General features: G+C 41.4%; 1 protein-coding gene across 4 annotated transcripts in view; it reads left to right on the forward strand.

Moving 5' to 3' along the window:
* Positions 1-26,523, forward strand: part of ANAPC1 (anaphase promoting complex subunit 1) — a 122,670-nt gene that overhangs the window by 86,959 nt on the left and 9,188 nt on the right. For 2 of the 4 annotated variants that reach the window (XR_008391481.1, XR_008391480.1), the window contains exons 39-48: positions 496-582; positions 2,775-2,892; positions 4,661-4,738; positions 5,846-5,913; positions 13,139-13,277; positions 15,323-15,409; positions 16,821-16,916; positions 18,299-18,497; positions 22,840-22,974; positions 23,558-23,753. Coding sequence is in view for 2 of the 4 variants with exons in the window: in XM_053664556.1 (XP_053520531.1) it covers positions 496-582; positions 2,775-2,892; positions 4,661-4,738; positions 5,846-5,913; positions 13,139-13,277; positions 15,323-15,409; positions 16,821-16,916; positions 18,299-18,497; positions 22,840-22,974; positions 23,558-23,673 (1,123 nt within the window). In the remaining 2 variants the exon portion in view is untranslated. Of the gene's footprint in view, positions 1-495; positions 583-2,774; positions 2,893-4,660; positions 4,739-5,845; positions 5,914-13,138; positions 13,278-15,322; positions 15,410-16,820; positions 16,917-18,298; positions 18,498-22,839; positions 22,975-23,557; positions 23,917-26,523 lie in introns of those variants that run through there. The other 2 variants (XM_053664556.1, XM_053664557.1) reach the window with 2 other exon arrangements.

The raw sequence follows: 26,523 nt of genomic DNA on the forward strand, positions 1-26,523 counted from the left end.
TGAATGATAACTTTGCCTCTTTTACTTAGTTTATCAATCTGAGGAATTATTTGTGCTTTACAGAAGTAGAAAGTTTGAGGTGCCCAATTTAAAAAGAAAAACTTGTGTTTTTAAAAGTAATGTTTATAATTTTATAAATAGGTATAAATGAAACTGGAGAAAAAGGAGGTACCTGACTTTTTAAATGTCTGTAATCTCTGGGATCCCACTCATGGTCCTCAGTACTGTGCTTATTTTAGATTAAAGCTTTGCTTATTAATTCAAATTTTATAATCTAACATTCATGGAATGATGCATCTGCTTTAAGTAGTACGTAATCTCGAAATGGTTTGTGGACTGAGAAGGGAAGTAAGTGTTCATGGCGCTGACACATATTTTCAAGGGCTTGCCAGCGCCTTGTCACAGGAAGGACCCCGATTGCCTGGTTTTCAAGAATGCTGTGAAAGTTTGGCGGCATCACTAATTCCGTCTGCACCTCCTGCATTTGTCTTGCAGGTACTCTCTGAGCACCTCCAACTCCTCCATTGCCGCCCTCCTCTGTGCCCTTTACCCGCACTTCCCAGCTCACAGCACTGACAATCGGTGAGTCCAGTGACTCTGTTCTTAACCATCTTCTTTCAGCTCTCTAAGGGGATAAATTGGTTGTGTTTTGTTTCCCTGGATTCATTTCCAAATTAGCTCTTTTGTGTTCTTGAACTTAGTTATCTTTCTGGCTAAATATTTTAAGAACTTTCTTTCACAAAATTTTAGACCAGAAGAGGACTTTAGACATCTGATGGCTGGTTGGTCTTCCACTGTACTCCAACCAGTAGAACTGCTCTAACCCAGAAGTAGATCAACAGGGTTATCTTTAGAAAAGAATTCATCAAGCAAGAGATAGTAGCCAAGAGGAGCTGAAGATGGTACATTTTGTGCTATAATTAATCCCAAGAAATTTGTCTGATGTAGTGGCAGTGTCTATATGAATTCGTTTTTTCCCCTTTTACATGAATGCCAAGAAGTTTTATATAAATGACGTGAAAGGGACAAGAAAAGCGAAGTACAGCAAAAAAGCCAGAGTCAATTTAGAAGTGGCAGTGAGCAGTAGAACCTCAGACACACAGGAGCAGTCTGACGATGCAGAAGCTGTGCCTTCGGAGCACGAAGAACCAGCCACACTCCTGCTTCCCTAGACCCTCAGGTACAGCAGATCTCCTGTGTGTGGAGTAAGGGAAGGAAAGAGCTGCCTACATCTCAGTGACATCTGAGATGACCGGTGTTCTCACCTGAAGGCACCCTAACAACTGCCCAGCGATGAGCTGCTCGTTGTGGTAATGAAGCCATCACTTTTAACCGTATTGTAACCCGTAGAGAAACTTCTTTTACAAAAGTAGTCTGACATGAAAGCCAGGCTTTAGTGATGGGTGGTGCATAAGAACATTATTGTTAGAAACATTTTCGGCTTGTTATGGTTACTATTGGTTAGGGTACAGTGGAGAGCCACACTCGCACATTGCTGGTCATCATGTTTGTTGGTTTAACTATTTTAAACAGAGCAGTTTGGTGTTAAATACAGAGAACCTTTATGTGACTGATATATACCAGTTTTTTTTCCTGGCCATGATTGATTTTATTTCTAATAGATTTGCTAGGGGTGGGTAGATTTAGGTGGGAATAGGGAGGGTATTGCTATAACTGAATTTAAAAAATAACGTGAAGTCTCATTTCATTCTTCTCCTCTGAAATCTTAAAATGTAAAAATTTTTTGTGTGTTTAAATTCTAAAACAGATTTTAAAGTTTTTTTTTTTTTTTGAAAACTCAGCATATACGCAGAAAGAAGAATATTGTCATTTTCTCACATTATTTTTGGGTGCACTGTACTCTGTGCATGCGTATGTGCTTGTACACAGGCACATCCTAGTAGAAGAGCTTTCCTGTTTGAGGAAAACTGGCACTGTTTTCCCCCCTTTATTCCCCAGGCTTAAGAAAAAAAAAACACCTAGAAGTAAATTCCTTAGGAGGTGGAAAGAGGTACCCATGTTGAGCTGAAAAGGAAATTTGAAAATTGATTTTATAAGTGATCAATGTATTTACCACCCTATAAAACCTTGTAACCGAAAATTCAAGAATTCTTGTGTAGCCCTGACTGGTGTGGCTCAGTGGGTTGGGTGTCATCCCGCAAACTGAAAAGTATCCAGTTCGATTCCCAGTCAGGGCACATGCCTGGGTTGCAGGACAGACAGGTCCCTGGTTGGGGTTGTGTGAGAGGCAACCACACATTGATGTTTCTGTCCTTCTCTTTCTCTCTCCCTTTTCCATCTCTAAAAATAAATTAAAAATGTATTTTTTAAAGAATTCTTTGGTAAAGGATTGAATGTCTATAATTATGTTTTAGAAGATTCTATTGATTTATTTATTTATTTGGAGAGGGGAATGTAGGGAAAAAGGGAGAGAAACATCAGTGTGCAGTTGCCTCTCATGCGCCCCCTGCTGGGGACCTGGCCCACAACCCAGGCATGTGTCCTATACTGGGAGTCCACCCGTCGACCCTTTGATTCACAGGCTGTCACTCAACCACTGAACCACACCAGCCAGGGCCAAATGTCTATAATTTTTTAAAAAAGAGAATTGCTCCAAGACTTTTTAATTGGATCACCTCATCTTCCTTCAGGATAGCTGTCGTTGCAAGATAGCACACTAGTGTCTGCCCGTTATGGCTTGGTAGCCACAGCATGGTGTAGAGCTCAAGCTGTTGTCACCAGATGATTACCCCCTGCCTGTGTTTGGTGAACAGGTACCATCTCCAGGCTCTGAGACACCTGTACGTGCTGGCTGCAGAACCACGGTTGCTGGTGCCTGTGGATGTGGACACAAACACTCCCTGCTATGCACTCGTAGAAGTTATATATAAGGTAACTCTTTCCCCTGTCATTGATTTGTCATTTTATTACCACTCGCCTATCTTTGCAGGTCAAAGTATTTCAAAAGTATTGGTCTTTAAAAGATGACAGTAGTGAATTGAACCCTCATAAAAACTGAAGCCTGTGAAGTACTTGCACATCCTTCTGGACAGTTGGGCTCATTCACAGTCTGTGGGCCTAAGATCTTAGAGACAAACAGCTGCTCTTTCTTCCTTAGAACTTGTTTGAAAATATCCCTGTTAACTTTATCTGGCTGATGGTAGCGTTCTGAAAAATGAACTGAGTTTGCACCTGTTCTGAAATTTGTTAGCAGAGTACTTTAAAGCCAGTGGTCCTTTGTTTGATGAGAGATGTTTGATTTAGATACAGGAGATACATTATGCATAATGTATCCTTCCTTTATTCAGAAAATGATTAAGTACCTTCTATGTATCAAAATTATGCTAGGCTCTGGGATGCAGAATATGACACTGTCATATTCCTTGTCTATTGGGGAACAGGAAGGGATGCCGTAAGAATGGAGTGGTAACCAGAGGTATATGCGAAATGCAGGGGGGCAGAGGAGTGCTCCATCCTGCTGTGTGCAGGTGTAGGGGTGGGGGGAGGAGCAGCCACTGTGTTTGGGCTGAGGGTGTGCCCACTGCAGGGGCACGGTCCCAGCAGAGACGGCTTCATGAGGTGTGGCAAGTGCATATTGGCAGTACTGCTGTCAGCAGAGTGCAGGTCTCGAAGTGACAGAAGGTAACGCGGACCCACACAGAGTCGTAGGCTTGAACCCTTTGAGATGTGAGCATCAGAGAAGGTCTTCCGCTATTTGGTACTCTGTACAAACTGTGGAGAAGGAGAAGTGTAAAGTGGAGATGTTTCTTCTTTGTAGCATCCTCTAACTCAGTGATTTTCAACCGCTGCACCACAAGAAGGTTTTAAAAGGTGCAATACCTGTTAGTCATGGACACTGCCCTCTTTTCTTTAGACTGTGAAATAAAGTGACAACACACAATAGTGTCCAGGGTGAATGAATCAAAATTATACCTATTTTTTTTGTCAGATTAGAAAAAATATGAGGGAGACCCAAAAGAACTCAGAATTTATTTATAAAAAATTGTGTGTTTATTAACATGTTTAAACATCAATTGTTTTCAAAGTATGCTCCATTTGATGCAATAAGCCTATCGAGATATTTTCCCACTGTTCAGAACAGTGTTTGAACTCAATGGATTTTGATGCCTTTCTGTGCTTCTGCCATTTTTTGTTTCACCTCTTCCACATTGGCAAAATGTTTCCCTTTGAGGACTTTTTTCATCTGGTAAACAATAAAAAAAGGTCATTTGGGGTGAGAATGGGTGACTAGAGAGGGTGATGCATGGGAGTCATGCTATTTTTGGTCAAAAACAGATGAACACTCAGCATGGTGGGGGCAGGTGTATTCTTAAATCACCTGTCAGGAAATGGGTAAACACATTAAAAGAACCTTCAAAAAAAATTCACTGAAGCAGAACCCATCCTCTCACAAGAATGCCAGCTGGTGCACTGATCCAGATGGGTTCCTAGAACACTCACCTAGCAGGGGAAGCCTGTACTACCCTCCCCTCCAGGGGGCCTATCCTCCAGAAGATAATTTCGTTTTTAGTTTTTTGTTTCATTTTTGGTGTGCTGCAGAATTTTAGTAGTTAGTTTATATGTGCTGTGAGATGAAAAAGGTTGAAAATCACTGCCCTACCTCCACAGTGAATGTGGCTGTTCTCTTCTATTTCTGAAGGGCACTCAGTGGTACGAGCAAACCAAGGAAGAACTGATGGCTCCCACCCTTCTTCCAGAGCTCCACCTTTTAAAGCAGGTAAGTTGGATATGATTTAGGGAGATCCACCCAAGGGATCAATTCAGCCAGAGAAACTTAGCACAAAAGATAGCTAAACAAAAGCCTGTGCTTTCACAGTGTTTCGTTTTTTCCCTTCAAAATGAGTTGGTTTAATTCCAGCCGGTACAGAATTTGGGATGGAGCAAAGACTGAAGAACACATTTTGGCAGGATTCTGGGCTAGGTTTACTGTGACCTCCCAGCTAAGGTTGAAATGGCAGAGTGAGAAGAACTGAAGAGATGAGCTGCTGCAAGATTATTATTACTACTTTTTTATACAAAAGTTTATTTTTAAATGTACATCAGGCTTCAGGATAACACTTCATTCTAGCTATAGGTGGCAACAGATGTTATAACAGGATCCCGATGTTAAAACAGGAATGGAATTCAGGATCATTGTTGCCCCAGGCACAAAAAACAACTTTTTTGCCAGATTTCTTAATTCCACCTGTGGCTGAGGGGCCATTCCCCACAGCAAGCATCCCCTACCCCTGGGACAGAGACCTATACCAGTCTGTGGCTGGGCTGCACAGCAGGAAGTGAGCAGCAAGCAATCGAAGCTTCATCCTGTTCCCCCACTCCCTACATTACCGGCTGAGCTCCTTCCGCCCCCCCATGGAAAAATTGTCTTCCACAAAACCAGTCCCTGGCACCAAAAGGGTTGGGGACTGCTGCCCCACGCACGGCCTTTGCTTTTAGCTTCGATTCTTCTCTTTTATACTTCTCTTATGCTTGAATGCCTTGTTTTCCTTATCTATCTTGACGTGCCTCTTGGGCTGCTGCAGGGTTTCTTCTTGCCACCTTCAGGCTGGACATGACGGCTCCCATCCTTTTCCTGCTTTCTTAGTGTTTTTCAGGAAACAGGAAAGCAGCCCCAGAAGGAGCTGTCCTGGGGAGTAGCGCGGGTCTTTCCTGAAAGGTTAGGTGGCACTTACGTGCATCTTTGTCTAGAAATAGAGCTTGTTAACTGCTGAATATATCTTTCCTGCCCAGTTTTTCTTATTTCCTCTGTGAAGCATGGGTCTCCTTTTGTCAGACTGGCACTTTTCCAGCACTGGGTTGACTGTATCTACATTTATTTTGGCAGATTAAAGTTAAAGGCCCACGATACTGGGAGCTGCTCATAGACTTAAGCAAGGGAACACAGCACTTGAAGTAAGTATATTGAGGTTCTCAGCTGTCTCTGGGCAGTGAATAGAAGTATGTGGGAAGGTTATTACCTAGAATGGTTCCTGTCATGCTTAGATCCCATCCAGGAGAATATCTTTGAAACAGTTGTGTTAGAAAATGAAATTTTTAATGTAGAAATAAACCCCTAAATATTTATGTTCATTCAGTGAGAAACTTGAAGTGACTTAAGTTGGGGCAGTAGTAGAATTAAATGTTGGAGCAATGATGAACAATTTAGCTTCAGAAAATAAGACCGATGTGTATCCCCACAAAGGAGACCTGACGACAGTCGAATCGATATTTGTCAGATGACATTTTCTGTTGTGTCCCTTAACTATTCTCTTGTTAGATTGTTGACATAAAATTAAAAGATTATGGTAGATTTGTTTTGGGTAGAAATCGTCATATGTAAATAATTTATTTAATGGACAGAGAATGTTAATAATTTTATAGCTGCAGTGGTTTGTAAATTAAGTCTTTAAATTTCCAGAAAACTTAACAAGCTTGCAAAAGTTTTTATAGTTTAGTCCCACTTCCCATTTCCTCCAAATCATCTATGTAATATCTGTATTCTGTCTTGTTCTGTCCGCAGATCTGCAGCATCACTTCCTTTCTGCTGCACACCCATCAGCAGCCCTTCATTACCTCTGTGGCCCATGCATAGTACACATTCGGGAACACAGGGGACGTGAAGCTGTGTCAGATTAAACACTGCCTCTGAAGCTCACACATGAGTAGACAGTCAGAATGCCTTCTTTTTTTTTTTAATTTTATTTAGTTATTTTTCAAGTACAGTTTTCTATTTCTCCCAGCCCAGCCCACCCTGCCCTGTGCTCCCCACCTCCCTCCCATTTCCACCCCCCTTAGTTATTGTCCCTATGCCCTTTATACTTGTTCCTCCAAGTCCCTCCCCTTTTTTTTCCCCTTAAATTCCCTCCCCTCTCCCCTCTGGTCGCTGTCCCCTTGTTCTCTATTTCAGTATCTTTGTTTTTATTTTGCTTGCTTCTTTGTTTTGTTGTTTAGCTTCCTGTTAAAGGTGAGATCATATGGTATTTGTCTTTCAACACCTGGCCTATTTCACTCAGCATAATGCTTTCCAGTTCCATCCATATTGTTGCAAAGCGTAGTAGCTCCTTCTTTCTCTGCTGCATAGAATTCCATTGTGTAAATGTACCACAATTTTTTGATCCATTCATTTATTGATGGGCACCTAGGTTGCTTCTAACTCTTGGCTATTGTAAATTGTGCTGCTATGAACATTGGGGTGCATAAGTTCTTTTGGATTGGTGTTTTGGGGTTCTTAGGATATAATCCTAGCAGTGGAATTGCTGGGTCAAAAGGCAGGTCAATTTTTATTTTTCTGAGAAAATTCTATACTGTTTTCCATAATGGTTGTACCAGTCTGCAATCCCACCAACAGTGAACTAAGGTCCCCTTTTCCCCACAACCTCTGCAACATTTGTTGTTTGTTGCTTTTTTTATGATAGCTATCCTGACCGGTATAAAGTGGTATCTCATTGTGGTTTTAATTTGCATCTTTCTGATAGGTAGCGATATTGAGCATCTCTTCATGTGTCTCTGGATGTTCTGTATGTCCTCCTTGGAGAAGTGTCTGTTCAAGTCCTTTTCCCATTTTTTAATTGGGTTAGTTGTCTTCTTAGAGTGGAGTCGTGTAAGTTCTTTTTATATTTTGGAGATTAAACCTTTGTCTGAGTTATCATTGGCAAATATGTTTTCCCATTCAGTTGGTTGTCTTTTTAATTTAATACTGTTTTCTTTAGCCACGCAGAAGCTTTTTATTTTGATGAGATCCCATTTGTTTATTCTTTCCTTTACATTCCTTGCTCTAGGGGACATATCAGTGAAAATGTTGCTGCATGAAATAGCTGGACTTTCCTGCTGATGTTCTCCTCTAGGACTTTAATGGTGTCACAGCTTATATTTAAGTCTTTTATCCACCTTGAATTTATTTTGGTGTATGGTGTAAGTTGGTGTTCAAGTTTCATTTTTTTTTGCACGTAGCTATCCAGTTCTCTCAACACCATTTTTTGAAGAGGCTATCTTTACTCCATTTTATGTTACTACCCCCTTTGTTGAGTATTAATTGACCGTAGAGACTTGGGTTTATTTCTGGGCTCTCCGTTCTGTTCCATTGGTCTATGTGCCTATTTTTATGCCAGTACCAGGCTGTTTTGATTACAGTGGCCTTGTAATACAGTTTGATATCAGGTATTGTGATCCCTCCTACTTTGTTCTTCTTTCTTAAAATTGCATCTGCTATTCAGGTCCTTTATGGTTCCATATAAATTTTTGAAGTGTTTGTTCTATGTCTGTGAACTATGCCATTGGTACTTTAATAGGTATTGCATTGAATGTGTATATTGCTTTGGGTAGTATGGACATTTTGATGATGTTAATTCCTCCAATCCATGAGCAAGGTATATGTTTCCATTTGTTTGTGTCTTCCTTGATTTCTTTCTTCAGTGCTGTGTAGTTTTCTGCATACAGGTCTTTAACCTCCTTAGTTAGGTTTATTCCCAGATATTTTATTTTTCTTGTTGCTATATCGAATGGGATTTTTTCCTTCATTTCTGCTGATGCATTGTTGGTATACAAAAATGCCTTTGATTTCTGGATATTGACTTTGTAACCCATTTGAGCAGTTTTTGGGTAGAGTCTATAGGATTTTCCATGTACACTATCATGTCATCTGCAAACAGTGACAGTTTTGTTTCCTCCTTTCCAATTTGGATGCCTTTTATTTCCTTTTCTTGTCTGATCGCTGTGGCTAAAACTTCCAACACTATATTGAATAGAAGTGGTAAAAATGGACATCCTTGTCCTGTTCCTGATCTTAATGGAAAAGCTTTTAGTTTTTGCCCATTGAATATGATATTGGCTGTAGGTCTCTCACCTGTGGCCTTTATTATATTGAGGAATGCTCCCTTTATTCCCACTTTGCTGAGTGTTTTTATTATAAATGTGTGTTGTACCTTATGAAAAGGTTTTTCTGATCTATTGATATGATCATGTGGTTTTTGTCTTTGCTTTTGTTTATGCGATGTATTACATTTACTGATTTGCGAATATTGAATCATCCCTGCATCCCTGGGATGAATCCCACTTGGTCATGGTGTATGATCTTTTTGATATATTGTTGGATGCAATTTGCCAATATTTTGTTGAGGATTTTAGCGTCTATGTTCATCAGCGATATTGGCCTGAAGTTCTCTTTCTTTGTTGTGTCTCTGTCTGGTTTTGGAATTAAGATGATGCTGGCTTCATAAAAAGAATTTGGGAGTTTTCCATCCTTCTGGATTTTTTGGAATAGTCTGTGAAGAGTAGGGGTTAGCTCTTCCTTAAATGCTTTGTAGAATTCTCCTGTGAAACCTTCTGGTCCAGGGCTTTTGTGTGATGGGAGTTTTTTGATTACTGCTTTAATTTCATCTGCTGTTACTGGTCTGTTTAGGTGTTCTGCTTCTTCTTCATTGAGTTTTGGAAGATTGTATTTTTCTAGAAATGTGTCCATTTCCCCTAGGTTTTCAAATTTCTTGGCATACAGTTCTTCATAGTAATTTCTTATAATCCCTTCTATTTCTGTGGTATCAGTTGTAATCTCTCCTCTTTCATTTCTGATTGTGTTTGAGTCCTCTCTCTTTTTGCCTTGATGAGCCTACTTAAAGGCTTGTCTATTTTGTTTATCTTTTCAGAGAACCAACTCCTGGATTCATTGATCCTTAGGATTGTGCTTTTAGTCTCTATGTCATTTAGTTCTGCTCTGATCTTGGTTATTTCCTTCCTTCTGCTTGCTGTGGGCTGTCTTTGTTGTTGTTCCTTGAGTTCTTGTAGGCATGGGGTTAGGTTGTTTGAGATGTTTCTATCCTCTTTAGGTAGGCCTGTATTGCTATAAACTTCCCTCTCAGGACTGCCTTGCCTGTGTCCCATAAGTTTTAGGTTGTTGTGAGTTCGTTTTCATTTGTTTCCAGAAACTTTTTGATTTCTTCCCTGATTTCATTCTTGACCCATTCGTTCTTTAGTAGCATACCATTCAGTCTCCATGATTTTGGGTGCTTTGGGTTTTTTTCCTTTGGGGTTGGTTTCCAATTTCAGTCCCTTGTAGTCAGAGAAGATGCTTGGTATAATTTCAATTTTCTTGAATTTGTTGAGGCTCGTTTTGTGTCCTATCATGTGGTCTATCTTTGAAAATATTCCATGTGCATTTGAAAAGAATGTGTATTTAGCTTCTTTGGGATGAAGTGCTCTATATATATCAGTTAAGTCCATTTCATCTGGGGTGTTGTTTAATGCCGCAATATCTTTGTTGATATTTTGTTTGGTGTGTCTGTCCATTTTTGTTAGTGGGGTGTTAAAATCCCCTACTATAATTGTGTTGTTGTCAATATCTTTCTTGAAGTTCTCTAAGATTTTCTTTATATATTTGAGTGCTCCTATATTGGGTGCATATATTTATGATGTTAATGTCTTCTTGGTGGATTCTTCCCTTGAGTATTATGAAGTGACCTTCTGAGTGTCTCTTTATGGCCCTTTTTTTGAAGTCTATTTTGTCTGGTATGAGAATTGCTACCCCAGCTTTTTTTTCTTGTTCGTTTGCTTGGAAAATTTGTTTCCAGCCCTTTACTTTTAGTCTGTGATGGTCTTTTGTCCTGAGGAGGGTCTCTTGTAGGCAGCATATGTGAGGGTCATGCTCTCTTATCCATTCAGCTATTCTGTGTCTTTTGATTGGAGCATTTAATCCATTTACATTTAAGGTTATTATTGATAGGTACTTATTCATTGCCATTTTTGTGCCTGTGTTCCTCTCTGTCTCTTTTTCTTTCTTTCCTTAAAGCAGTCCTTTTAGTATTTCTTGTAGGACTGGTTTGGTGGAGGCATATTCTTTTAGACTTCTTTTGTCTTGGAAGCTCTTTATTTGGACTTCTATCATGATTGAGAGCCTTGCTGGGTAAAGTAGTCTTGGTTGTAGGCCTCTGGTTCTCATTAGTTGGAATACTTCTTGCCATTCTCTTCTTGGTTGGAGTGTTTCCATTGAGAAGTCAGTAGCTAACCTTATTGGGGCTCCCTTGTATGTTACTTCTTTTTTCTCCCTTGCTGCTTTTAAGATTCTTTCTTTGTCTTGGAATTTTGCCATTTTAATGATGATGTGTCTTGAAGTGGGCGTCTTTGGGTTCCTCTTGATTGGGACTCTCTGTGATTCCTGGATTTGTATGACTTTTTCTCTCATCAAATTAGGGAAATTTTCTCTCATTACTCTTTCAAATAGGTTTTCTATCGCTTGTTCTTCTTCTCCTTCTGGTATTCTTATTATTTGGATATTATTACATTTCATATTGTCTTGCATTTCTCTTAATCCCTCTTCATTCTTTCTGAGCCTCTTTTCATTTTCTTGCTCTTTCTGTGAGATGTTTTCTACTTTGTCCTCCAACTCGCCAATCCGATCCTACGCTTCATCTGTTCTACTTTTGAAACTTTCTACTGTGTTCTTCAATTCTGAAATTGTATTCTTCATTTTCTCTTGTCCTTTGCTGATAGCTTCTATTTCCTTTTTCATGTTTATATAGTTTGCGATGAGATCATTGTAGTTCCCCTGTAGTTTCTGGTAGCTCATTGTGAGCTCTTTGAACTTCATGATAACCAGTGCTTTGAATTCAATATCTGATAGTTACTTAGCCTCTATTTCATCTAACATTCTTTCTGAAGTGTCTGCTTTTTCTTTCATTTAGAAATTGTTTCTTTGTCTTTCCATTGTTTGTGAGACTCTTCTTGTTAGCCTCAGCTTCTAAAATTGATCTGTTCTGACTCCCTGGGTTTATGGTTTGAACCTCTGTGGTATAATACCTATGAATTTCAGTGGTGCAGACTTCTTCAGGTATCTTGATGTTCTCCATTTCCACCTTCTCCTTTTTTCGTGTGTGTGTAATCAGTTGGAGGGGGAGGCAAAATGGTTTATGACAGCAGAAGAGTATTTTATGATATTTACAGTCATAGCTGGTAGAGAAGAGATAGGCGATCTTTAGGCTATATATAGTATTAACGATATTCTTCAACCCGACTTGCCACTTATAGGAAAGGATGGACAAAAGATAAGCCTCTTGTTGGGGAGGGAAGGCTTGTAAGTTGGAACTAGAAAGCAGTGAGGTTGCAGTCTGTCAGATTTTGAGGTAAGGTGAGAGTAAGGAACAGTACATAGGTGTAGTATGTGAGCAAATAGAGTTAATCACTACAGTAATAGAATTCAGGGACCTATACAATGAATGGGCTAAGGTCTGGGAGATGGGTTGTGAAGTATTTACAGTTGTATAGTACAGCTATTATTTACACTAATATTAGAGCAGCAATCATATAACAAACTCTATGTGATCTGTCTGGGTACGGGGTATAGAGCTTTGGATAGTGTGCTAAAGGAAAATAAGTGGAGTGTAGTTTAGAGGATTAGCAAAACATTGTGGAGGAAAGAACAGGGGAAACCTGTCTAATAATACAATATAACCACTCAAGACTAAGGAGCCTATGCAGAAAGAGGAGGAATACAGAGATACTATTAAAATATAAAAGAAGTAAGAATAATGAAAAAATATGCAGCAACTTGTGGCTTCTCTGCTATAACAAAGTGAAATTTGTCTCTGTCTCTACTGTTGAGATGCCTCCTCTTTGGGTCCCCACTCTGGTCCTTTCACAGTTCCCAGTTGTTTGTGTCTCTTGCGGGTAAAAGAAAACAAAGCAACAAACAAACAAACAAAAAGGCAGGAGAAGGGAGGCAAAAGCGGTAAGTTTGAGAGGAAAGGAAGAAGGACTGCAGCTGTCTGGTATTTCAGTGTCCGTCACAATCTCTGGTCTTTTCATTTCATAAATGCTGGGTAACCAATGGTTTATTGCACTGATTCTTTGTAGATCTGCCAGGATTTTCACCCACGAGTACGGGAGCTAGAATCCGCTCTGTCCTACTCTTTCGCCATCTTCCAGTATGCCTTCTTATTTAACAAGTTCCATGAGTCTAGAAGCCAAGGAAATGCAGAACTTGTTTTAGCTGTTTTGTGGGGCCTGATTTAATGATGGACAGAGTAAACAATCATATACTTTAGTGGAAAATGGTGGAGACTTCATCTCATAAGAACAAGGTGTTGGGAACCATAACGTTTCTGACCAAGAACCACCAATACCTCATATTAAATTCATTCTTGTTTTCTTTCAGGTCAATCCTTTCCAAGGATGGGGTTTTATATGTTAAGCTCAGAGCAGGCCAGCTCTCCTACAAGGAAGATCCAATGGGATGGCAGAGCTTGTTGGCCCAGACTGTTGCTAACAGGAACTCTGAAGCTCGGGCTTTCAAGGTAGTGTGGGTTGGTAAAAAGTGAAGAACGGGGAAGAATTCCACATCCCCTTCACCCACCTAAAGACATGCTTCTGGAAAAGCATTTATGGTACTGTCAAGACTGATCTGCTCTCTCTCATCACTGCAGACTGTGGGGAGTGAATGACCCTGGGTCTGTTTGTGCCTTTAAGTGGCAGTCATAATAAAATAAGGGCCATCTGCTAGGACTCTGATGGCAGACATAATGGCAGAGGCAGTCACAGTGTATCTTACCACTATGAAAATATTTACTTTAACAATGATTAACCCTCAACTCTGTCAAGATTTCTTAATTCATGGTAAAATAGGAAAACATTTTTGCAGGGTAGCACTTAGTTTCATTTTTAAACTTCAGTTTGTTGCTTACAGCTTGATGAGGGTAAAAATGATGACAGGTTTAGTCTTACTGGTTTTATCCCCCAGATATATGAATGCCTATACGGTAGTGTTTGGAATGAATAAATAAAGATTTTACAAAGCAATCTTATTCCTAAAGGTTCAGTACACATTTTGCTCTACATTCCAGAACTCAGATAACCTTCCAGTACTTGATACGTACTCCATGGTCTACCATCAGAATTTCAGAATTTAACCCCAGTTTTCACTAATTTCATGAGCAAACGTGTTCCTACTGGAGATACCTTAGAAGCACTATAAAGTAGTCAGGACCCCCGAGGATAATTACACAGAGCGAAACCCAGCACACGGACTGGCTCAGTGGCAGCAGAAGACTGAGTGGCAGTGTTTGTTTTTCCCAGTAAGGAGGCAGCAGTTTATTTTAGTTCAACTCACATTTCATTGTAGATCAGTGACTTACGACTGAGTCTTTGTAGTAGTTCCCAGTGTTTAAGGAGATGGAATTATTTAACATCAGTGAATGTTGTTTGGCAGTAGTTGATAGGCTAAGAAATACTTTTGCAGAAATTTTAGACAAAGTTCAACATATTAGCACTGTTGCCTCTTATATAAATTACAGCCCATCTAAAATACTCCAGTTTGTAAAGAAAATAAGTAAGTTTAGACTTGTGTTTGAATGGAGAAAGTGTGTAAACATGGAAAGACATCTCCGTTTTCTGACTGCTGGGAGTTCAGAAGTAAAATATAAACCTTAGTGGAAAATGGTAATATGCATTCATATTCTGTTTTCAGTATTTAACCTTGGCTAATAGTCTTTTTCTTTCTAATTTTTTTATTGTGGTAAAATACACATAAAATTTACGACATTAACCCTCTTTAACTGTATAGGTGAGTGTGTGTAAGTACATTCATATTTTGTAGCTGTCACCTCCAACATCTCCAAAACTCTTTTCATCTTGCAAAACCGAAACTTTGTCTCCATTAAGTAGTGACTTATCCCACTCTCCACCCATCCCCGTCCCTTGGTGACCTCCATTCCACTCTCTTTCTGTGATTTCGATGACAGGTATCTCAAGTGAATGGAATCATTCAGTATTTGTAGTTTTGCCAGTGCTTTATTTGGCATTCTTTTTTCCATACCTTTCTAGTAACAACCTAGTTTGCTTTTCAGTTAGTGAGTGAGGAGGGTAGCTTTTTGGGGGGGGTGAGCTGTGTAACAAAAAGATCTATTATTGGTTGTTTTTTTCTTTTTTTAAGATTTTATTTATCTTTAGAGAGGAAGGGAAGGAGAGAGGGATAGAAATATCAATGTATGGTTGCCTCTCGTGTGTCCCCTGCTGGGAACTGGCCTGCAACCCAGGCAATGTGCCCTGACTGGGAATTGAACCGTGGTTGCTTGGTTCCCAGGCCCACACTCAATCCACTGAGCTACACCAGCCAGGGCTATTATTGGTCTTTTGATAGTAGTTCATGTTAGCTTGTGCAAAAAGCTTCTAAAACTTCTGAGAACAAGTTGATGAAGCTCTAGCAAGTTTGTTCCACCTTGGGTTTTATGGGGTCATTGTGTGAAGAAAATGAGGTAGATTTCTTACAATGGCATACATTACCATTTGAAGCATAAGGAAAATAATCCTTATACCTTACTTATATTTGTTGTTTATTTTTTAGCCTGAAACGATTTCAGCATTCACTTCTGATCCAGCACTTCTGTCATTTGCTGAATATTTCTGCAAACCCACTGTGAACATGGGTCAGGTATATGTATGGTTTGCTCAGCTCCAGTGGTAGAATTTGTTAATATGTCTACCTGTGGACACCACCAAATAGTCACTAGTACCCCTGTCTGTCTTTGACATTGATTACATGCCTCAGGTACATTGGGTTATTTTTGCATGGCAAATACAGATTTTTCCATAGTCTAAAACTATTAAATTCAATGACTTCCTGCCTTGATAGAAAAAGCAATTTAAAATTTCTGAGACACTAATTTTAATAGGTGATTAACTTTCTAATGTCCATACTTATACTGATTTATGTTTGCAGTGTTTACCACCCTTCTCTTGTTTTTATGTAATTTTATTAATTTTGTTTCCTCTGTATTTTATAACCCTTCTTTCCGTTGTGGCTCTAAAACTGCGTACTTCAGGGTTCAGGGTTCCCCAGGTCACTGATTCAAGCCGTCATTGCAGAAGGCAAAGCCTGGACATAGGAGTCAGATGATCTGGGATTGGTGGCTTGTTGCCCTCAAGTGTGTATGGTCTGGCGAAAGTTTTTAACCTCACCATACACAGTTTCCTCATTTTTAGAAGCGAGGTTATAATGGAAACCACCTTATATTCTTGGTTCAAGGGTAAAAAGGAATAACTTGTCTCTTCTAATTTATTGACTCTTTACTGTGTGTAGGCATACCTCAGAGATTTTGTGCATTGGGCTGGCAGCTGATAGTATAGCTTTTAGACGCAAGACCTGGTGACACAGGTCTTGTGGTGACATAGGTCCTGCAGTGACACGGGTCATAATATTTTTGCTGGAGGAGGGTCTTACCTTTAGTTAATAAAAACACAACACCTGTGAAGAGCAGTAAGGTAAAACGATAGATGCCTGAATTAGGCACTCTGCTCAGCACTTTATGTAACTTTCTCATTTAGTTCTCACCCTGAGGGTAGGTGCCTTATCACTGAGGGTTTACAGATCAGGAAACTACCTCTCAGAGATGGCACGTGCCCACGGTCACAGCTAGTAAAGACTGGGCACTGCCCCCAAGGCCACAGGTCTCTGATGAAGGCTTGTACCTGCCGTTAACCCCAGTTGGATGTGGCTTTGCTGCCTTCCCTGAACTTGTTCTGCTCAGTGTGGCTGCTACCTCTTTGGTTACTGGGTGCCCTTTCTGGATCCTGCCCTCACCAGCACCACCCAGCGCTTGATCCAGTTTTCTCCTCCACAACATTTACATCTTTAACTGTACCTTGGGAGTTAATTTTGGTTGCATTTTATTGATGTTTCATTTTGCATGTGCTGCGATTTCATAAAGAGCCACTTGTTTTACCCTTTTCTGTCAGTCATGGCAGAGCTTAAGAATGGGCCATGCAGTTGCTATACAGTTGTTTCTTGAATTGATTTTGGCATGTACATTGATGTACTACAAACAACTTCTGGTTTTTCACAGAAACAGGAAATTCTGGATCTCTTTTCTTCAGTACTCTACGAGTGTGTTACTCAGGAGACCCCGGAGATGTTGCCTGCGTACATAGCAATGGATCAGGTGTGGTTCAGAAACCTGTTTCAGTTCTGATGAGACTTATCCTGAGCAGTAAGATCAGGTTCCCAAGTGTTGATCTTTTAAGTTTCTCATCTGCACTTAGACATTCTAAAAAGGAAGCTTCATCAAAGTGGAAAGATCTGTGCATATCCAAAAGCTAAGCATTGATGATGACAGCAGTGCCCTTCACAGGCTGCCTGACTCTAGGGTTCCCATTCTCCTTAACCAGGGAAAGGACATTACTTCCCTTTCTCCCCCTGTGTGGCCTCTGGCCTCCCTCCTGAGAACTTGTTTGTGGAGGAGACTGCAAATGAGCAGGGTGGACACACTGCGTCCTGCTGATGGCGGGCACGTGCGCACCTGTGTGGTGAAGCTTGCAAGAGGTTACAGGACCAGTCTGTGGTTTAGGGAGCTGTAATTAACTTTTAATGTGTGTGTGTGTTACTGCTGTTTTAAAAGAACCTAACAATGTAGGAAATGATGCCTGACAGTTTTCTTTAAGGATCAGGTCAGTTTATTTACTCTAGTTTATTAGCGACACATAAGGCTTTTTGATAGGATAGCTTTCAGACCCAAATTTGAAGTTAAGCTAAGCCCTTAGTTTTCTAACTCGACTAAAATTTATCCGGAAAATCTTAAAAATACAGATCCTCGAAACTCATTCCATAGCTACTGGTTCAGAATTTCTGGGATGAGATCTAGTTTTACAGTTTTACATGGCTCTTCAGGTGAATATGATACAGAGGGTTCCCAGGTAAGCATTTGGGACTCAGTAGCTAAAGGAAAATTATCTAACGGCACAGTTATTCCTACTGAAAAGCTGAGGGGGAAATACATTTAGGTAGGGGACAGTCCTCTAGACCTGAAAATCACAGCATTCTAGGTAACATTCTAACTAAAAGGCAACGTCCAGTATAATCACATCGGCCCCAAATGCTGGCGCTGTCTGGTGTCTGACAATATTGATTAGAAAGTGTCAGTGTGTGACGTTTGCACTGGCACTGCTTTCCACAGCGCCTTTCCCTGCAGCAGCCAGCCCACAGGCTGTGTTCCGCTGCTGGTTGGGAGTGTCCTTTCCTCTTACGCTGGGAACCTTCACCTTGCTGTTGTCACAAGCAGGTGTCTGTGGAAGAATACCTTGTCTGGTTGCCACCATGGTGGCTTTGGATTTGGGTCCCAGGGGCAGTGTTACCAGGAGTAGTGCTTTAGCCTTCGGAGGCTGGATCCCTGGCCTCACTCCAGCCGTTGCATGATACCCCCCCAGGGTTCCCAGAGGTGACGCTATAGACCTCTTGGGTCTTCATTTTTTCACAGCCATTGAACCAAGAGTGGCCTCATTTGCCCTTGTGGCTTTTACCCGAGAGCTCTCTTTTTCCCTCCTCAAGGCTGTGAGAAGACTGGGAAGAAGAGAAATGTCTGAGACATCTGAACTTTGGCAGATAAAGTTGGTGTTAGAGTTTTTCAGCTCCAGAAGCCATCAGGAGCGGATGCAGAACTACCCAAAGCGGGGGCTCTTCATGAACTCTGAGTTTCTCCCTGTCGTAAAATGCTCTATTGATAACACCCTGGATCAATGGCTACAAGGTGAGAGCCTGTGCCCCTTGTGCTTTTAAGATAATGCTGCGGCTCAGCTTTCCTACTATAAATGTTCTTGTTGGAAAGCAAGACAAATCTGGTTATAAACCACAATGCCTGTGGATTTAATGTTTCAAGTTAGTTGAATTAGGCTGATTATCTACGTCACATTCTTTATAAATATATTAAACTCTACTTTGTAAACCATGGAGAGAATATACACAGCATTTTAAGTACCACTTGGCAGTGAAGAACCTGTTTGACCTTTTCTGGGGTCAGATCATGTGTCCTTACTGGCCTCTGTCTTCTGTTTCTGAGCAGGGTGTCGCCTCTCTGAGGCCAGTGGCCATCTTCTTTCCTCTTCACTGTCTCCTGTCCCCCCGCCCCCTGTCCTGTGTTTATTGAGCGAATACTCGTTTTACCAGCTGTGAGTCTGTGGGAACCTGGGCCATCACGTAACAGTGGTTTTCTGTCCATGGGAGTACTAACACCTGTGTCCCATCTATTATTTCCTCCTGGGACTCAAAAGCTAGCACAGCTTAAAAAATTGTTTTCAGTGTAATTATTTTTGTTCTCACTTTGGGGAAAAATATGTTATTTTATAGATTTTCTTGTTTTGATTCTGTTCAATTTAGCACTTGATCACCTATAGCAGACCTTTGCTATTGTTAAGAAATAAGCCCTCAAATCTTTGATTTGCAGATTCATAGAATGCAACGAAACTTCAGCAGCAACTAGAGCATTCTCTAAAACAGCACTGAACTGCTTTTTCTCGAGTGCTCTCTAGGGCACTTGATGGTTACAGCATTGCTCTGAGCGCCCCTGAATTTGACTGCTGCTCTGGCTGCCAAAAAATGGCTGTTTATTTTATAGTGTGGGACCCATCGCTTTTTAAAACTCTTAAATCTGTAGCCTCTGCTCTCAGAAGAACTAGCTGTTGGCTTTGGGATGGTTGTCATAAGAAACATTCAAACCTGTAGAGAGTTGAGTGTGTTTGAGCCAAACTGATAAATAACAGTTGCCAGGAAGCAAAATTTCAACAGATTGAGAGAAAGCTCTGGAGAATGGTGATTTAGCACTTTATTTTATATACATCACAGTCAAAAGAGGAGGTTTAAGAGGGTTACAAGAAATCCATTGGTGGTAGATTGAGGAGGCAGGAGAAAGCCAAGTGGGGAAACCTCTGGGATTGGATAGAAAGTAAAATGATAGACAGACACTTTCACACAGGTGGGTACAGGGTAACTATCAAGGATTAACGCAACAGCAACAACGAGGGGGTCTGTGGTCTCCCCCCAGTGTGGCGCCCGTGCTTTGAGGGGTCTGAGAAAGGAAATTTGACATTCTAAAGGTGCGTTAGTATAGATGCGAGAAGACAACAGACAGGCTCAGTTAAAGACTGGCCTCTGACGGGGAAAATTACCCGCCTAGGACATGACTACCCAGCATGAACTGCTTTTAGAAAGTTAATTTCAGACCATCCTACGAGGTTACTTTAGGTCTGAGTTTGTGAGGCCGCCACACAGGCCTCCCCTGAGCTCACCAGGTTTCACTGGTGGCCCCTTTTCCACAGGATGGAGTACAATCAGTTCAGTAAGATGTAGAACCTATGTATGTATCAGCGTGGAAATGACATTCATGTTTGTGCCTTAAAATTGCAAATTCATATGTGGACTGTTAGGGTCACTCAGTAATGATCCAGATTGTTTGGGATGACTCTTCATCCCAAAACACATCGGATTTATCGTATTGTCAAGACGTTCTGGCCTCAGTTAGACTTTAATCTTGAGCAGAGAAAATGGGTTTTAAGTTAAGAACTTAAAGAAGTTTTCTTAACTTTTTAATATGTTATTATAAAAAAATTAAAGCACAACACAAAGGAAGCAGAATAGTTTAATAAGCCCCACCTCCAGTCTCAGCCGCCGCCCGCACCCTGCCGCCCTCCCAGCGTCCGGGCTGCGCCCAGGGCCACGTTCCGCTGTTTTCAAACTGCGCCGTTTTCTGTCCCCACCGCAGTGGCCTAGGCGTTGTTTTTGGCATTGTTGGATTGTTTAATTTCAGACAGGCTGGTGAATGTGTAGTGGCATCTCGTTTAGTTTTAATTTGCATTTCCTTGGCAACTCAGGGTGTTAATGTGCTTTTTTTTTTATTATTATTCATACATTCTTTGTGAATTGTTTAACCTTTACCCATTTTAAATTAGCTGTCTTGATTATTGAGTTGTAGGAGCTTCTAAAAATTCTGGCTACAAGTGTTTTGTGAGATGGTTTGCAGATATTTTCTTGTACTTTTTGGTTATTTTGAAAAGTAATTTTATTCCTTTTTTAGAGAGGAGGATGAAAGATAAGGAGAGAAACATATATGTGAGAGAGAAATATAGATGGTTACTTCCAGTACATGCCCAGATCAAGGACCAAATCACAACCTAGGCGTGTGCCCTGACCTGGGACTCAAACTGGACACCTTCGGGTTTGCAGGACAACACCCGACCACCCAGCTGCACTGGGCAGGGTTGCCTGTGTGTTTTCTTTAGGGTGATTTTTGATGAACAGAAGTTTTATGTTTTGATGAGGTTTAATATATCATTTTATGGTTACTGCTTTTTGAGTGTGGTCCTGGAAATCTTTCCTAGAGCAGGTGATAAAGTTTTTTAAAGTTTTCTATTAAAAGCTTTACAGTTTTATATGTAGGTCTGTGATTCGTCTTCAAATACTTTTTATATAGTATGAGGTTGGGGTTGAGGATTTTTGTTTGTTTGTTTGTTTCAATACAGATGTCCAGTTCTAGGACCATTTGTGGAAAAGGCTTCCCTTTGTAATAGAGCTACTTTGGGGCTTTGTTGAAAATCAGTTGCCTTTTTAGGTGTGAATCTGTTTCAGGACTCAGTTCTGTATTATTGGCCAGTCTGTCTGTCTGTCTTTATGCCAGGACTACACTGTCTTAATCACTGCAGGTTTGAAACCAGAAAAGCTGCTGTTCGTTCTGCCTGTCACATGCTAGACCCAATAAGCAGAAACAGGGATTGAATCTCTATGGGCGCTTTATTCAGATGGCTGGGGATCTGAGAAGACTGCAGGTTTGGACCCTAAAAGACCCTAACGGCCCCCAATGGACCGTCTTACATTTCCTTCCAAGCCAGTCTTTGTGTAACAGAAGACAAAGTGTGGTGGGGGGTTTTGAAATTCATGGAAAATTAGATTTAAAAAAATAAAATTCTTGCCCTAGTAGTTAGCTGTTCCCTGGGTGGCGGGCAGTCGCCATCTCTCCCCTGGGACACAGTGGCCTGGAGGCCCCCACTGGTCCCCCAGGTAGTCTTCAGCAGAACCCCAGGTCAGTGGTCTCTCTGGGAGCCAGGATGGGCCTCCTCTGCGTTTCCTGAAACAGTAGCTTTAACATGTGCATTACCTGTTAGGCTTATTAACTATTTACCTTAAACTAAAATTTTCCAACTCTTGAGTCCCCTCTTAGGTTCAGAGTAACTTCTGAAATCTGGTAGTGGAAGTGGTTGTGTTAAGAGGAAAATTTATAGCGCCAACTGCTTACAATATGAAAGAGGAACAGTCTCAAGTCAGTAATCTAAGTTCTTGCTTCAAGAATCTAGGAAAAGAAAAATAAACCGAAAGCAAGCTTCCCTTTTTCCAGTTTCTTGAAGCGAGAACTTAGATTAGTGACTGTAACAGTCTTGTGCCTCCAGCTGGGCATTTTGCCCAGGGGAAGAACAGAATGGCTTTTTTGAGCTTTGTTGTGGGAACTAGGCCACTTTTTCCCTCTGGAGCCTCCAGCTAAAGAGTTGCCCAGCATCTCACCTCTTGGACTTCAGTTGGAACTCCTGCATGTTCCTCAGTCAGTCCCCAGGGCAGAGAATATCCTTCACTAAGTGCCTAGGGTTTGCCTGATGCCCCTGGTCACTGGTTCTGTAAGTGTGGTCCCTGGAGGAGCAGCAGCAGCAGCAGCAGCAGCTTGTCCTAGGACCTTGTTAGAAATGCCAGTTTTCTGGCCCTGTTTAAGAAATTCTGGGTTTGTTTTCATCAACTTATCAGGTTAAAGTTTGAGGACCTCTGGCCAAGGCTAATCAGAATCCTGTCTGGGATCTGAAGTCAGTCCTCTCCAGTGTTAACACAGAGGAGGGGAGGGTGGTAAAGTGGGTATTTTGGGAGATCCCCACAGTGCGCCAGTGTGCTTTGGCAGCACTCATCAGTGTTGTTCATTTGTGTGATCTCTCTCTGTTCGCTACAACTGTGAACTCTGCAGTGACAGGCACTCTGTCAGGTTGACCGAAGTAGCCTTAATGCCCAGCATAGTAGCTGCCCAGTATATGGTATGTGTGTAATTTCCCATGTTTCTCCCACAGCTGGGGGCGATGTGTGTGTGCACGCCTATCTCAGCGGGCAGCCCTGCGAGGAGGCGCAGCTGGGCATGCTGGCCTGCTTCCTGGTCTACCACTCCGTGCCGGCCCCGCAGCACCTGCCATCTGTTGGACTGGAAGGTACTGGAGACCTACCTCCACTTTCTTTTCAGAGCATGGGATCAGCACGTATTTTCTGTAGTTTCTTAGTAGGGTACATTTCTAGTGAGTTATTTTCTCTAGGTTTTTTTTTGTCTTCATGTGTGGGTGTTACTTTTTGGAATCTTTTCTGGAAAAAACTCTTTAAACTTTACATACGTATAAACTTTTATTTACACTCAAAAGGATGGAAGATGCTTCACAGAGCCCAACACGTATACATACTAATAAACTAAGTACTTATATTATTATTCTCTCTTAATTGATTCTTATTAGGTATTTTCAGTTTTTTCATTAATTGTATTTAATATATATTACTAAGAATAGTTTCACATATAGTTACTTATAGGTCACTTTTGAAGTACAGATTGGTTGAATTTAAATTTTTATATCAAATTTAACAGTGCATTAGGGAAATTCATAATTTAATTTTTTTGTTTGGGTCATTGTTTTTAAAGGGAAAGAATGCCATCTTTAACCTGGTTGTGGCTGAAGTTTCCTTTAGAGAGGGCGCGGGGCTGAATCTGTGTGGTCGTGACTGTTCCCACTCTTTGCATTTCTTTAGGGAGCACAAGCTTCGCTGAACTCCTCTTCAGATTTAAACAGCTGAAAATGCCCGTGCGTGCTTTGCTAAGATTAGCGCCTTTGCTTCTTGGAAACCCACAGCCAATGGTTATGTGATCATGTCTGGTGAAAAACCTGCCCTGAAATGTGACTTCTGCATAAAAACATGACCAAACAACAGAGCTAAAGAGACATTTGTAAGTTTTATAATATACTTAGGGGAAAATGAGCTGCACAGACCTCAATGTATTTTAAAAGCTGAGCATTTTAAATATTGCAGACTGTTGCTGTCAGCATTAACACATGATCTATAAAAGTGAGTTAAAGTTTACTTTTTTAAATAAAGTTTTTTGGTTTGTTTTCAGAACTCTTGATTTAGTTTGGGATTCCAGAGAGTAGAGCAGTGGAGGCTGGGGTGGACAAGGAGTTTTTAAAGTCTTTCATCTATGGTGGTGGTTCAAGTGAGGCTGACTTTATGCTAAAAAATACAGAGTTTTAAAAGAAGCTCTTAAAATTTTCTGCATCAACAAAAGGCCTTCAGCATTTTCTGAGATGTCACAGTTGCCTCGTTTGGAATTAGTTTGTCCTTGCAGTGCCAGTGCCAGGCATCCTCAGAGTCCGACCGATCACCTTGAAGGGGGGACTGACATCCTAACATGAAGCCTGTTCTAGAGAAAATACGAAATTTCAATTATAGGCAGGGCTTCAGAAATTACCTATTTCCACCCAAAACGTAGAGAATGTACACCTGTGTCGGGGGGTCTCTGGACTAGATGATGATGAAAAATACTCATAAAGACGTCTCCAGCATCAGGTTTACAGTACAGAAGGAAGAAAGCGAAACCGGAAAAGACACCAGCATTTAGGCTGCTTGTCACTACGAAACCCAATAAACAGTGACAGTGATTGAATCTTTTATGGGCGCTGTATTCAGATGGTGGTGATCTGAGAAGATGGAGGGTTCATACCCTAATGGACCATCTCACCTTGTCTTTCCAGGCCAGACTTTTTATAAGGTGGGGGCGGGTGGATAAACAAGGTGCCGTGAGGGCTTTGCGATTCAGGGAGGATTAGGTGAGCCAAGCTGCAACGTTCCTGTCCTGGGAGGTTAGCTGTCCCAGGGGAGCATGGTTGTCTGCTGTCCCTGGAACACAGAGGTCCGATGCCTCCCACGTGTCCCCAGGCGGTGATCTCTAGCAGTGCCCCAGGAGACTGGCTGTTTTCCCAGGGGCCAGGATGGGCCTTATCTGTAGTTTCTGAAACAAAAGCTTTAACATACTCATTACTTGCTAGACTTACAACTTTTTCCTTAAGCTAAAATTTTCCAGGTCTTGAGTCCCCTGTCAGAAGCTCCCTGCTGTCCAGACTGTGACACGTGTGCTATACTTTCTAAAAGGTCGCTGCACCGCAAACTGGCAGAAGCTATAGACATTCCACATGTTCACATCCTGCATTGTGGTGTTTAGGTTTAAGTAAAAATTAGAGCCAGTATAAATCTTTCCATAGAGATTTTGGCAAAAATCCATGTGGTCTTTGCTTTTGCAGCAGTAGTGGGTTTTGCAGACATGTACCCAGAGGCAGGCAGTGCCATTCTGCTTTTGTGCTGATTTTTTAAATTTTTATTTATTTATTTATTTATTTATTTATTTATTTTTAGAGGGGAAGGAAGGGAGAAAGGGAGAGAAACATCAGTGTGTGGTTGCCTCTCATGTGCTCCCCAACCAGAGACCAGGCCAGAAACCAGCACAAGTGCCCTGACTGGGAATTGAACTGGCGACCCTTTGGTGCGCAGGCTGGCACTCAACCCTCTGAGCCACACCAGCCAGGGCTGCTTCTCTAGTTTCATTGGCTTACCTGCCCGAAGGACTAGCCCCTGCACGGGAAGCATGGCTGAGAGGCGGCTGGCCAGGAAGGTGAAATGTGCTTCCCTTCACACTTAAGTAGTTTTCCTTCTCTAACAAACAATGAAAAAAGTTGAAATGGTAGATTATATCTATTCCATTTCAATGTAAATTTAAAGAACTCAGAGTCTTGACAACTGTTACTGTGTTTTCACTCTGAATTGTTTGTAACTTGTGTGCTTTCTCTGAAGAATGACTTGAGAGACAGTAACTTGCACACACATGAACTTACATGTATGAGGGAGAGTGGTCATTAGAATGTTGTCAACAAAAGCAAAAAGCAGGCTAATAAGAGGGAGCACAGTAAAATATTGCACACACTCTGGAGACGGCATTGTCTCTGTTGGGCCAAGCAATTAGTCTGCAGGGAGCAAAGAGGATATTCTGGGCAGTGTGCTTTTGGGCAGGCGTGCTAGGGTCGTCAGAATCAATTTCGGCTACTTACGGGTTCTCAAAAGTTCTTGAGTGTAGCTCTCACCATCCCAGCCTATTCAGAGACATGGCAGGGAAGAGCTGGGGAAACACCCTTGACTCAAGTGTTTTGGCGCAGAAGTGGCCATGTCACTTCCAATCACAGCCTGTTGGCAAGAAGTCGTCACGTTGCTCCACCTTGTGTGGCTACTCTTCTACTTGTCCTCGAAGGGGAGGAGGATCAGGTGTGCTAGTCTGTCATAGTACGGGTCCTAAGTTAGTAATTCCCCACATCTGTCTGCTACTTACACAGATAGAATGCTCCTAAATGCCTCCATAGATGAACATAACTAAAGATGCAGTGTAGTTACACACTCATACACTCAGATTATTGTTTTCTGGAAGATGCTGACATCTGCGTGAAGACATGAACTTGCAGCAGCTCTGAGGCATAGAGGCCGGGCCTTAGCAGGAAACCATTGGGTTCAGCCCACAGAACTCTTGGTTCTGCCTAATCTTACCTGAAAAGGCCACTTTCTACCCTTTGTGTAGAAACCCCTGACTTCATAGCTTAAGGAGAGGGGTATGTCCCAGCTCCTGTATCTGTCAAACCTATATACAAGTGAGCAAATCAAGCTGCAGTGGACCCACCCAG

Source organism: Artibeus jamaicensis, unplaced genomic scaffold, assembly GCF_021234435.1.
Source record: "Artibeus jamaicensis isolate MK-2021 breed Jamaican fruit bat unplaced genomic scaffold, CSHL_Jam_final contig_384, whole genome shotgun sequence".
NCBI classification, from domain to species: Eukaryota; Metazoa; Chordata; class Mammalia; order Chiroptera; family Phyllostomidae; genus Artibeus; species Artibeus jamaicensis.